At 42.3% G+C, this 14,495-nt stretch overlaps 1 protein-coding gene across 2 annotated transcripts in view; it reads left to right on the top strand.

The window, feature by feature from the left end:
- Positions 1-12,786, top strand: part of ZNF644 (zinc finger protein 644) — a 78,791-nt gene extending 66,005 nt beyond the window's left edge. For both annotated transcript variants that reach the window (XM_066597341.1, XM_066597340.1), the window contains exons 4-7: positions 3,990-4,571; positions 7,746-7,868; positions 10,498-10,600; positions 11,496-12,786. In XM_066597341.1, coding sequence (XP_066453438.1) covers positions 3,990-4,571; positions 7,746-7,868; positions 10,498-10,600; positions 11,496-11,688 — 1,001 coding nt within the window. In that variant the 3' untranslated portion in view covers positions 11,689-12,786. The remainder of the gene's footprint in view (positions 1-3,989; positions 4,572-7,745; positions 7,869-10,497; positions 10,601-11,495) is intronic.
- The last annotated feature ends 1,709 nt before the right edge of the window (positions 12,787-14,495 follow it).

Here is a 14,495-nt window from a genome sequence, read left to right as displayed (position 1 = left end):
TTTTTGCTGCTCCTATTTCCTAAAAAAGCTTTGCACGAAGATCATCTTAGCCCAAAATGGTACCAATAAAAAGTACAGGTTGTCCCACAAAAAAGAAGTCCTTCTATACTGCTCGTTTAATCAAAAAATAAAAATGTCCTGTGTCTTATAATGTGGCAGCAGAGAAACTATATTTTATTTTTGAAATGTTTTTACTGTGCAGTAAGCAGTAACACATAAAAAAAAAAAAACTATGTACACTTGGGCTATTGCCATTATCGTGCTGATGACGAGAATGACGTGCTTTTTTTTTTCTTACCGCATGGCGAACGCCAATTAAAAAAAAACAAAAAACAACAAAGACCTAGATTATACCACAGTTTTTTGGATTTTGTTTAATGTCTCCTAAAAAAAATTTATGAACTGTTTACAACACATTATGCGTACCCCAAAGTGGTGGCATTAAAAAATATATAACTTGCTCTATAGATGACTTTATAGTCTAAATTAAATAATATAATATATCAATTTTTTTTATGGCCTTTTCAAAACCACAAAGAAAAAAACTAAGACAATGGTGTGATCATTAAGGTACACAATAGGCTGATCACTGAGGGGTTAAAGTGAAGCTATCATTAACTAAGAGCTGGTGAACCCCAGTGTCATGTATGGTTACAGAGTATGGCAATGGTTTAATAAAGCCCGTAATGCCCAGATAGCTTGTAAAAGTGACTTTTAATCCTTCCCACCATGTATAGTAATGGATTCTGAACTGTCCAATCCACAGCCGTCTCCATGTAATTGACAGGTGAAGCAGATTATTCTAAGTCCTAACCAAATCACGCACATGCACTGCGCAACAGTGGACTGGTGTATGTGCAGAAGAGTGGCCTGCCTGTAATAAGGCCAGTCCATCTGCGCATACACCAGTCTACTTAAGACTTGGTCTGTGGAAGACGTCCTCTGTGTCATGGAAGTGAAGGGCACTATGGGCAGCGGAAACTGTTCAGGCCCGCTCATTACCATACAGCGCCGGAAGGATTGAAGGTCCCTTTTTCACACTGCTTTCACCAGCTCCAACCTGCTGACAGGTTCCCTTTAAAGCGTAAATACCTGCACCGATATTTTCCACAGGTCATTACGGATTAATAGTTAAAACAGGTTACAAGTAGTCAGCATGTACCGAACTATAAAAGTGTCAGTTTGTAGTCTGTTGTAAGGGGGAGCAGATGTGGAAAATCTTGCTTAAAATGGACCTACACGTTAAAGGGGAATTATTTTTGGTTTCAGCAAAATGTTAATTTCATATTGCAAAGTTACATATTCAGTATTCCCTATATGCTTTCTGTGTCCATGGCTCGTGGCTTTTCAGGATCTCTGCTTGTAGCTGTTGACTATAAGCCAATGTTGTTTACTTCTGTTCCGGTCATGTGATCACCCCACTATAGTACTGCTTGGCAGATCTATATTAAGCTGTGCCTTGTAATGGGCCGAGCAGCAGCGCCTCCATCACATGGCCAACACAGATTATCTCATGGAAGTAAAGCATGACTACAAGCGAAGTGGCAGGCTGTGAGATCGCAGTCAATGCTGGACAGTTTACCTGAGATCCGTGTGTAACTGGCCAAATAATCGTGTTGACAAGGTGATAGGATACATTTCAAGCAGGCGATTGCTCTGTTTCGAGTTATTTGCCAGCATTTTAATACACAATCTCTGATTTAACCATATGAGCTCTTGTTCAGCCATGTAGTGTTGTGACTTTATAGAGCAGTTCTAGATTAATTGATCCATCCAACATTCGTAGCGGCGGTGTTGCTGGAATCACTGGGCAATGTTTCCCTTTTTCTTGCTGTCTTGGATTCCACCATGTTCGGATACAACAAGCTGCTTCCCCATTTAGTTAAAGGGGTTGTCCTGCAATAGCAAGTGGGGTTAAGTACTTCTGTATGGCCATATTAATGCACTTTGTAATATACATCGTGCATTAAATATTGGCCATACAAAAGTTATACACTTACCCCCTCCGGTGTTGGCGTCCCCGTCTTCATGGTGCCGACCAAAGTGCAGAAGACCTGTGCGGCGCGAGCGCGCCGGGGTGCCCCTTCAGCGCAAGCGCGTCTAATCCAGGGAGAAGGCAGCTTTGGTCGGCGCCATGGAGACGGGGACGCCAGCACCAGAGGGGGTAAGTGAATAACTTCTGTATGGCTCATATTTAATGCACGATGTGTATTACAAAGTGCATTAATATGGCCATACAGAAGTGCTTAACCCCACTTGCTATTTATTGCGGGACAACCCCTTTTAAGGACTCTGCAATAAAGTTTGCATCTACTTTTGTGACTGATGACCTGAGCCACAATCTCAATCATATTTGACAGTGTTGCCCTTGTTGCCTTAACCCTTTCCAATCCATTTATTTTTTCTCACCCATTCTCCCCAGCTGCAAATAAATTGGAGCTGGGAGAATGGGTGAGAAAAAATACATTTTCCCTGCACCCTCCTGATCTGACAGAGTTCAGGAGGGTGCAGGGAGGGACCTGCTTACCTGACCGGCGTCTTGTGCATTCTCCTTCTGCCTCCCGGCTCGGCGATCATGTGACCGCTGGGGTCAGGTGACACCTGGCGGTCACATGATCGCCGGGTCGGGAGACAGAAGGAGAATGCACAAGACGCCGGTCAGGTAAGCAGGTCCTTGCACGGTGCAGGCTCCCGGCTCGGCGTTCATGTGACCGCCGGGGGTCAGGTAACACCGGCGGTCACATGATCGCCGGCCGGAATCTATGCATTGCATAGCGCTAATTGAGCGCTATGTAATGTGTAAAGGAGTGGGCAGAAAGGGTTAAAAACCCTTTCTGCCTTCTCCTCGGGGGTCCTCGATGAGGACCAGTGCAGGAGTGTATCTGCACCCGATGTGCCTGACGATCGGGTGCAGATCCACTCCTGCACTGCAGTGTCGGGCCTGCCCCGACATCGGAGCTGTGGAGGAAAATGATGATGTCGGGGCAGGCCCGACATTGGACTGGAAAGGGTTAAAGGTGACATTAAGTATTCCCTATCAGCAGGATAGGGGATAACTAGCTGATCATTGGCAGTCAGACAGCTGAGACCCCCACCAATTGCCAGAATGGGGGTCCAGTGTGCCGCTGCTGCATGCATTTCAATGAGATAACCGGAGAGTTCCGAGCTCTTGAACTTGGCTATTTTCGGTACTCCCATTGGCATAATTTAAACGGTTCCTGAACATGGTCGCTGCCACGCCGTTCATTTTGTCAGTCTTCTGGGGGACACAGGACTCCTGTTCTGGCCATCAGTGGGGTCCCAGCAGTCAGACCACCACCGATCAGTTAGTTACTCCCTATCCTTAATGTTGCCAGAATACCCATTTTTAAGCTTACAATACATGTTAGATGAGAAGTGTCCAATTTTTACCATGTTATCTGGTTATTTGGCATTAATTGGTTATGCTCCTTTGCATTGTAGAAGCAACTGATCAGTGACAGATATCCTTCTGAAAGAATTAGGGCTCATGTCCACGGGCGTTATCGGTAAAATGATGTAGATGTCCTACAGTGTCTTACCAGTGTGTTTGATGCTGACAGAGACCACATATGCTTAGCGAGTGTACTGCGTATGACCGCATATCTCTCGCACACGGTCATGCACAGTGTAACGCTTTGGTACACCAAGAAATATAGCATGCTGCAATCTATTTCCTGTGTGTATCTATGCGCTAATGTGAACGGATCAGTGAAAGGCCATTTACTTTCATTGACTCCTTTCACCACGTATTACATGAGCGAGGCTCGCTCGAGTAACTGACCTTACCGAGCGTGCTCGCTCATCTCTAGTGAGGAAAAATTAACCTCTTGTGGGTCAAATTGAAAATGCAATTAATGGTAATATTGTATCTTGTTCCTAATTTGTTTTCATAATGAAGTCCTTTCTTTCTAAAATGTTTTGTTACTGTATGATTCCGAATAATTCTTCTGTTTTTTTGATGACACTAGTTGTAGAGAAGTCGGAGAGTCCTTCTGAGCACACGTGTGCACTCTGTGGAGGCTGGTTTGATACAAAAATTGGATTGTCGAATCACGTTCGAGGTCACCTGAAAAGACTAGGCAAAAATAAGTGGGACGCACACAAATCGCCTATCTGCGTCCTGAATGAGATGCTGCAAAGTGAAGAAAAGTACGAGCAACTCCTCAAAGTTCTTAATAACAGGCGCACTGTTCACAGGCCTTACTCCACTCACAAAACTTCCAGTAATGACTCTTCAAAGTCCAATGCTGTACATCATGAAGCACACCGCAATGGCCTAAAAACTGATACTGGATTTGGGCAGATGGGGGAAGGGGTCCATCTAAGTGAATGTGATGAAGCTCGGGAATACGGCGAGAAGGATAAACCTCTTTCCTTAATCGAACTACTTAAATATAAAAAATCAGGTGAAGAGAAGAACATGGAGTCTTCTCAAAGGGTCAATCAAACCGCAAGAAAGAGGTTCATCCAAAAATGCCTTCATCCACTGAATGAAGACTGTTCTTTGATGTGCAATTCCCACAGAGGCATGGACTTCGCCTTACATTCAGGTGAGACTGGAGATCTTGTGTTTTGTATGTACTGTCTTAGTAGTACGACCTGAACCTTGCAGATTCTTATTCTAAACATGGTTTTCTTAAAGAAGCACTTCAGCAAAAACACATTTTGACATCAATGCATCGGTCACCTGATTGTCTGGAACATTCTGGACTTCATTCATGTATATTGCATTCCTTTCTATTCAGTGCAGCCTCCTGTCTGATATCTATCAGACACCATCTTGATTTTTACATTTCCCCATGCTTTTTCTTCCTCGGTTCTATGCTATTAATCTCATGATGTATCACATGACCAACTAGAGCCAGTACGTCTCAATACACAACACCCACTCAATAAATACCTTTTTTAGGGGTGTATTTTTTTTCTTCTTTAAATCGGGTTCTTTCTAAAGTGTATGAATCATTCTGACACGTATGAGCCCCCACAAACTGGATTTGGTGTAGGAAGACAAAATGAACTTCCGAATGTTCATAATGTAAAATTTGTACATCTCCTAAATTGTTCAAAAAAGTAAAAAGGTTTTTCAAATGTGCTTTCAAAATAAACAGCTGGAAATATGTCCTGTAGAAAATTTTATCGGATATTTATATTCAACTGTAGCTGACAATAGGAAAAAAAACAACAATTAAAAAAAATGAAAAAATTCAGTTTTGGCCGTTTCAATTAAATTATTTAAAAATTATATTGGTCTACTTTTATCACCTAAATAAAGTACAGCGTGTGGCGAAAAATGTCAGAATGAGGCCGGTTTCTGTCATAGATCCAGCACAAAATACCAGAAGTATGCAGGCCGTGCTTTTTCTTCTGTTAAAATGCCAGGCAGATGAGAAGAAACCAAATGGACCCCAGTATAGTCGGTTCTGTCATAAGACAGATCTGTTCAGCTTCCCCTTTCCTGAATGGAGCAGGAAAACAACCCCTGCTGCAAATGTGAAAGCAGCCTTTGGCCGCTTTCACACGGCCGAGAAAATCGTGTGGGATTTGTGCATTGTGAGACGCACAAATACGAACCCCACTCTTTTGAATGTGGTCATACACATGAGCAATTTTTTTTGTTCCCGATGCAGAAAGATCGCAGCATGTTCTATTTTTCGGCGTTCCCCTTGGAACACCTCGCTCATTGTTTTCAATGGGGTCGGGAAATACATTACGGGTTTCTCATTGAAAAGAATGGGGAACATTTGCTGATCCTCCGGTGCGTCTGACAACTGCATTGGAGAATCCCTACTTCCCTGAAGGAATGCAAGGTGTTTTGGCCACAAACGCCTTGCATCCACGGTAAATAGCATGGTTCTGAGCGCTCTATCGGGCTAAGTTTCACGGCCTGATGTCGCACTCGTCCGTGTGAAATTAGCCTTACTTGGATGCGTAAAGCCTTTCCAGAATTATTTTAGTAGAGAATGGAGCACACCTGAGGCCCAAAATTTGGCTTGATCGTTGTAATGAAGGGTTTACTACAGTCATAACGAGGGTGGCAGATCCCAACTAGTCCTGATGGATCCTATTGATTCAAAACTGGCTTTGTCAGGTTTTTGACAAGAATGGCGCTGCAGACTTTGCTGTTCTTGCATCAATAACACCAGAACTCCTATAGAACAGCAAAAGTAGAGGCGGTATTCGTGTTTCTTGACTCCACCAGGAAGAACTGGTGGAGTCAAGATTTGACAGGGGGTGATGTCGTCTGTAGCTGATTGGCTGCAGAGGTCAATGGGCCGCAGGTCCTGGCAGCCCACTAAAGTAATGCAGCAGCTCCAGTGATTTCTGACAGGGATGGAGGGTTAGGATGAGGGCAAAGTGTAACAGTTAGCCTTATATATTTAAGACTAACTGTTAGACGTACCCCTCACCCTAACCCTCCCTCCCTGGCCCAAATGTTCAGATGCTGCTTTACCTCACACCAGACAGGTCCCCCATGTTCCTCCCCGCCACAGTATAGTCCCGTGGCCGCTCCCCATGCGGCTGAAGCAGCCGGGAGCGCTGTGAACTAGCATATCCGCTGCTGTGCCCTGCTCCCGCTCAGGGACCACTGCGACTGCCGAACCCGCTGCTGTGCCTTGCTCACGCAGCACGGCCACAGTACTCTTGAGCTGCTGCTCCACCTGCGGCCACAGCGTCTGGGAGAGGTTGTAGTGTGGTCGGCGCTGTTGTCCCTGGGTCCCACTCCTGCAGCACTTGGATAGATGCACGGCGCTTCCACTCCCACAGCGGGGCCAAGCAGACAGCAGCGCTGTGACAGGTGTCCCCGTAGACTTGCACTCAATGCTTCCTCTTCATGTCCCCCTGCAGCCAAAGCAGACGGCAGTGTTGTGACTGGGTCGCACTCCTCCGGCTGCATGGGTTCCGAATCGCCTCCCCCGCAATTCTCTTTAGCTTCTTGAACCTATCGGGAGCTAAGGGTGTGAGAGGGGCGTTACTCCTGTCAAACCCCTAGCTTCCGGTGGTGTCAAGAAACACTAATACCAGTAGAGGCTAAAGTTAGGCGTTTCTGAAGAGGTCCGGGCCGCATTGTCTGCTACAGGGAAGGCAGGTTGTTACATGCTATTCCACGTAGTAGCGCATCCGCACCTTGCTGAGAAGTGATTCTGTTGCACATGTGCTTGTTTAACCATTCGGTTTGCATGCTAAGTGGGTGTAATGTCTAATCTTATGTCAATTTCATAGTTTACAGTTTTTGCTCATAGCAGAAGAAAACATGGTGGTTTGTTGATCATTTGCTTAGCACAAAGATTTTTGCAAGAAACTTCAAATCATTAACTTTCATTATTGGTTGCGCATCCAGAGTAATGAACATAAAAGGCACTGAATAAAATGTTTTGTCTAACAGCTGCTTGGTGGTGTGTTATACCACCTTTTCTCCCAGTCTTCATCAGCAACCTAATTTAGTGCTGCGCCTTTTTACAGTCTTGTGGGTAAAACACTTTAATTACCGCTTTGTCAACTAGACTTTTAATTCTCTGCATGAGCATTGAACCGCCTGTGTATTTACTGGCAGGATCACATTAAAGTATGTGAATATGAATGGCTTACGTAGTCGCACCTTCAGTGGCTTCAAGCTCAAGCGAGGGTTACATCTAATATTGTGTTTATCTCACAATCGGGTATTTCGGAATTGATTTTTCTTTTGGCGCCAAATCTGAAGGTTCATTGTTATTTCTTTCTGTTAGGTATGTCTGCGAAGCACAAGACTTGTGTGAATTGCAATACGACGTTTTCAAGTGCTGTTAGTCTGTCGAACCATATGAGAGCTTATTCGAGGAAAAAGAGCGCTGGACTTTTGACTGGGACAGGTATGTCTTTACAAAGGAAGCAAGCTTACTTTTTTTTCATACAGCTATGATTTCTGCGTGGCCACAGTTTCCCATTAGTTAACACATTAAAGCTTAAGGCCGGCTGCAGAGTCCGAGGATTTGCATCACGGAATCTGTATGCTGTATTTCAGTGAAAATTCCGCACGGACGGCTTCCGTTGGAAGTCAGTGGAAGCCGTCCAACCGTGGCCCTTCCGCAATGAAATTTGCAGATAGGTCACAGGTACCCGCATCATCGCCTTGTAATGACATGGGAAAACAGGGATTGAAAAAAAAAAAACACAACTGTACTGCACATATCCAAAAGCGAGCTGTGCAGACCACCCGCAAGAAAATGTTAGGTATGCGCAGATGCCAACTGGGCACAGGGTCGGATTCTGCTGCCTGATCCAACCCGGTCATGTGCAGCCAGTCTTCGTCAGTCCTCTTGTTTTATATAATAAAATAGGATTGTCTGCTTCTGACAACTCATTTCCATATTATGGTAATGAGAACTGTTCTGACCATTAGTTTGAAGGACCACATGTATCCAATATAAACTGCTATTAAGTTAAAAGCTTTGGACACCTTTTATATACTTTATATAGATATATATTCTTTCAATTTAAATGCACATGTTTTAAGCTAACGGACTTTGCATTATTAGTAAAATGTGGAAGCCACAGAAAACAATGTATAGAAACTTCTGCCTAAAGGCCCATTTACATCTAATGATTATCGCTCAAGATTCGTTAAAACGACCAAAAATAAGCAGTGACCATTACATGCAAAAAACGCTGGGCATTGTGCACTTTTCGTCTAAATGATAATTTTAAGGTGAACTTAAAATCCATCCTTCAGCCTCAGAGAGATAAAGTGTCTCTCAATAGACCACATGCTGTGTTCTCCATGGGAGATTACATTGTAATTTGCCGTCAGACGTGAGGAGAACATTGCAGCTGTGTGCACAGCTTGGTGGGAGTTTAATTACATGCTGGGCTCTGCAAACAGCTCCTGAAGGCCCTTTTACATGCAAATACAGATGATTAAGTGTTAATGGCCATTAGCGGTTTATGTGAAAAGATCGCTAAAGCTTTCAATTTTTCAAACGTTTGAAAGATTATCTTTCTGTGCAAATGGGCCTTAAGTATTAATAGGAGATCCATCAGTGAGGCTCTACTGCTTAGCTTTTCTTATTGTTTCCCTCTTGCGCATTCTTATCTGCTAATTTACGACCACAACAAAGATTAAAAGCTTTATTGTGGTCATAAATTGGCTGCTAAGAAGTGTGGGAGAGGAGAGGGAAACTAAGGGTCCTTTTACACGAGACAACTTGTCTGGCGCAGGAACGAGCATCACTAGTGAATGGAGGAGTAGGGACCGGGGATCATTCTCGCCTGCCTCCATTCACAGTAAGCAGGCAATCGTTCATGAGTTTAGACAGGCTGATCTGTTTCTGCACTTGCAGTAGGCTGAAGTGTCTATATACACTGGTTGGCTGAAGCTGCAGGAGGCAAACTGCTTAATTTTTTTAAGCCCTATTAATTGTCAGCCCAAAATTAATTAAAGTGAAAAAGAATTTTGCCCCCAAAGATATCCATTACTTTTAAATAGTACTGTGCAAACGCTTACTATAGACCGTCTATGTGTAGGTTTGTCCATTTAAAAAAAATAAATAAATAAAAAAATTTTTAAATGTAGATTTCTGAGCATAGTTTTGTTGTTCGCCGTGGTCCCAGGTCATTTGTTTGCAGCTCATCTTAATGTATGGCACAAACTGATCTTGTAAAAATACAATGTTTATTTCAGGTATATGTATATAATAAAGGAATTCTGTCATCACTTTCATGCTGCCCAAACTATGGTCAGCATGAACCGAGAACACTGGTATGCGTATGGCTTCGCTTCAGAAAAAGCATACTTTGAAGTTTGACTCAGAAATGGAGCCCATGGAGGCGGGCCATTCTGGACTCTCCCCACCTGCAGCATGTAGACTGACCACCCACCTGCAGCATGTAGACTGACCACTCTCTCCCAGAAGGGGAGAGAAAGCTGTCAATCTGCATAATGCAGACTGGGAGAAGCTGGCGCGGTAACTCATAACGCTAAACTCTGTTTCCAAGTCAGACTTTGAAGTATGTTCTTTCTGAAACTCTACAGCTTTTCATGATAAAACCTACACAGGGACAATAGGCTTAGCTGTCCCGGGATCAGGCTGTCTGGGGTTTGGGCAGCATGAACCTGATGACTGAATACCCTTTAAATATGTACAATACAACAGCCCCATCTAAACAAACCTTTGCCATATGCTACCGTGAGAACCATAGTAGAAGAGCCACTACATATCCCGTGCAGAGACCGCTGCCGGAGTAATGAGTGGCCACCGCGAGCTCAGACCAATAATAACAGCTGATTGTTGAGGCTTAGAAAACTGAACCTACTTCAAGCAGGTGATTAGGAAGAACACGTGCAGTGAACCATTTTATCGTTTAGATAACTTTATGGTTTTCTGATGAACTAAAATATTATTGTGAACAGGAAAAAAAGGTAAATTCATTAATTCTGCATTAACATTATTACCTGTTATATATAGTGCAATCTGTATGATCTCTTTCCTTTTTGTATATTAGTATTAGACTGCAAGCAAAAGAAGTCCAGATCGAGATCTGGGAGTAAGAAGAAAGTATTGCCATTGCCACACAGCGCTGAGGAAGTTTATATCTTGAGATGCAGGTATGGTTTGAATTTCCTCTTTATATATGCAAGTAAACTAAGGCCCCTTTGACACTTGCACTTGTATTTCTGTTGTTCAGCTCGCTCCCTGGAGATGAACAATGAAAATACTTGAACCACCGGATCTGGCATATGATGAACTTGAACAGCAACAAATGGACCCCATTGACTATATATAATGGGGTCCTTCTGGTAGAATATTTTTCTATTAGGGAGTGTTCCCACAGCGCTTTTTACTATCTTGTGGGGTTACGTCACAGGTGCCAAAAAACAGCAGTGTGATGGAACCATTCACTGTCAGTGTAACAAACAACACTTTAGTTTTACAGGGTGTATGGCGCTTTTTTTTAGCATCACAAGGGTAGGTTCCCACGGGACGAAGATGCTACAGAATCTCCACAGCATTTCCGTATGCAAAACAGAGTCAAAATCCATACGATCAGTACTGATTTTGACTCTAAATAGTCTGCTGCTGATTTCAGGAGATACGACGGACCTCGTCCTCTCTGCAATTGAAAGTTCCATCACCCACACAGCGCTCACTACAGGCTGCTGGGGGTCGGGATGCGCTGACAGTGCAAAGACTATGGAGGTGAGGGGGAGCACCGTATGTTCTGAAATTCTGCAGCATCTTTGTCCCGTGGGAACCTACCCATATGGTGCTATTAGAAAGCGCCCTTCACTGTATTCCTGTATACTTAGTTAAACCGATGGGGCGGATTTAAACTCTGTTTTGGATGCGGAATTTGCCGCTGAAATTCCGCAGCATTTCTAATGATTGGCCATGGCCGCCGTGGTAAGACCCTGCCGACTAGAAACTGATGGCATATCTTTTGCTAACCTTCCTTTAAAAGTTTCAGTCTCCATTTTATTTCTGCTCCTTCCCTTTGAACAGGTTTTGTGGGCTGGTTTTCCGAGGGCCTTTGTCTGTACAAGAAGATTGGATAAAGCACTTGCAACGTCACATTGTCAATGCAAATCTTCCACGGACAGGAGCAGGCATGGTTGAAGTGGAACCTTTACTAAAGAAGACTCCCTCAATCACTGAAACAAACTTCTCTTTAATAATGACCGAGGCGGCTTCATAAGAGCAGAGGCCATGCAAAAAAACAAAAAAAAAAATGGTTATTTGGATGTACATTGGACAATTTTCTCTTGTGTTTTAATTTTTGTTTTTCCTGTTTTTTTGTTTTTTTTTCCTTTCTCCTTTTTAAAGACCACATTGCTACACCTGTTTATAGTTCCAAGGACAAATTCAAAATACTGATGTGCCGTAATGTTAGCGCGAACTCCTGCAGATATCACTGTCTTTACACTCTGCTTCTTCTAAGAAGCACAACGTAATCCTTGCACACATGCCTTTTTCCACTTGTTAGATAAGATTCGAGAAACAAGTCCATCATCCTCATCAGACCATTCATATGAGAAATATATTTATACAGTGCATTTTCTACAAGATCAAGGACAGTTCCTGAAATTGTATTGGTTAATTTAGGGCATTACGTATTACCATAATCCGCGGAGTTCCGAAGACTGTTCCATTCACTATAGGGCACTCAGTACGTTACTGTACAGACGATGTGTTTTTTTTGTTTTTGTTTTTATTACACAATGCTTTTGTACTAAAAAGTTGGAGGGTGGCTTGTTTTAACTGATATTTCTGAAAAGTGTAAATAGTACTGGAAATTATTTGTTGTAAGGAAAGAAACTCTTTATTTCAGTTGCGTTTTTCACTAACTGGTGCATCCATGCTACCTCCTACTTCGTCAACAAAGATGTATTTACCCGATGACATTTCTTTAAAAGGTAGATTTTCAGTATATTAATTTTTTGTTTTTTGTTTTTTTTAAATAGCGATAAGTCACCTGTTGATTTTCTCTTATTAACGTTAAGTCATTTCTTCTCCCTAGTGTTTTATTAAACCTGTTTTATGTACACGTAGCTTTCTCACCACACTGTTTTTATTGTTTTTATTTCATTTAAGAAAAAAAATTATTTTTTTTTCAGTTTTAGCTCCACACTTGAGCATTTTAGCAAACGTTTTAATATTTCAACATATGAGAATGTTTACAAATGAAATTTAGAATTCGTTTTGGATGTGATTGTGTATGAAATTGTGTAACACTATGCTCGTGCTAAGGGCCTACTTACAGAAATATTGAAATAAATGTTTTGTGAGGATGGAATTTTGTCATTCAAATGCCTTCATACGCAAGAAACTAGGTCACTCCATAAGGTACTTTCAACATCAGCTAATTTTTTTTTCTCTGAATGTAAATGATTTTACGCTTCTATCGTACCTTTGATGACCTGGCGTGTTATACTGTTCTAAAAGTCACATCCATTTTCACCTTGATTTTTTTTTTTTTAACCGTAAACATTAATAAATACCCACTCTCCTAATTGTGGAAACAGTAGTTGCTTAGATCACTACCAAGCCTTCCTTTTAAGGAGTTAATCACTTATAGTAGCTTATACATTTAAGATGTAGTATAGCTAAAAACTATTGATCTGTTTTTGTGTTTTTATTCTTGGTTTGCTCATTTTTCTGTTGCATCTGACCTATTTCTATGTATTTTTGTTGCCACACCCTCTCCCCATTTATATTAAAAAGGTTCAGTTCAACCTAAACACCAGAATGAGGACAACGTGATCTAAATGCTTTTTGTTTCTTGGAATGAATGGTGGTTTCGGATGTTTTGAAATTGTACAAACCTGCAAAAACTTATTTTAAGCCACAAAAGCCTCTATAGAGTTTACAAGGATTGAGTAAAACAACTCTTGGATAATGGATATAAAGGGAGAAAAGCCAGCATGGTCCAAACTGATGAAGGCAACAAATGTCAAAACAGCATGCATTGCAATATTGGTACCATGAATGTATATCACATCAAACCTAGATTAAGGTGGATGGGTTAGAACAGCAGTAGAGTAACAAGGTTGGGCTGGTTTTATATCTGCGTCTGTCCAACAGTCTTTTAATTGAAAAACTGAAGCAAACTGGCCCTTTAAAGAACAATACATTTTTTTGTTCAGTTTTGGTTCAGTTTGACTTTGTTCTGTTCACGTTCAGTTCACGTTCTGAATGGGAAAAAAAATGCAGCTTGCAGAGTCATGGTTTCCGTCCAAAAAAAAAAGGAAATCGCCTCTGTTTTTGATTTTTGCATTAGTGAATGACAGAGGGAAGCAAACTGTGGGGCTTCCGTCTGCTTTCATTGTTAAAGGGATCCTTTTTATCAGTACTCGGCAAAGAAAAACAATAGCTGACCAGAGAGAGGAATAGGGAGGGAAGAGAAGCTAAGTAGAGCCTGAGGGAGGGAGAAACCCAGCCACCACCCACCAGACAGAAGTGTGTATTGTGTTCCTTGTGCTGGCCTGGAGGAAGAGCTCTGGCAGTGAAACTTGTGGAGCGTGCAAAAACCTGCATATCCAATAATCGGCTACTCGAAGCCAAAAACCCAAAGAATTTAGTTTGTAATCAGTCCACAGTCAGTCGGAAGATACGCACATCAATAACCCTTATGGTTATTTAATGTCTATATCCTGTAATATAGCGCTGTAAAAAGATGTCTAGTCCCCTCTTAAATTCCTCTATTGATTTTTTTCCCTCACCACGTCCTCGGGCAGAGAGTTCCACAGTCTCACTGCTCTTGCAGTAAAGAATCCCTTCTATGTTTGTGATTAAACCTTCTTTCCTCTAAATGTAGATGATGCCATCTTGTTACATCACAGTCCTGGGTATAAACAGATTCCAGTCCTCCCATTTCGCTTATTAATTTAGTCACCCTTCCTTGAACCCCCTCGAGCACTGCAACATCTTTCCTGAGCACCGGTGTCCAGAACTGTACACAATATTTCATGTAAGGCCTGACAAATGCCTTTATATAGTGGAAGA

Source organism: Eleutherodactylus coqui, chromosome 3, assembly GCF_035609145.1.
Source record: "Eleutherodactylus coqui strain aEleCoq1 chromosome 3, aEleCoq1.hap1, whole genome shotgun sequence".
In the NCBI taxonomy this organism is placed as follows: domain Eukaryota; kingdom Metazoa; phylum Chordata; class Amphibia; order Anura; family Eleutherodactylidae; genus Eleutherodactylus; species Eleutherodactylus coqui.
Note: the sequence above shows the minus strand (reverse complement) of the source record. Positions and strands in the feature narration are given on the sequence as shown.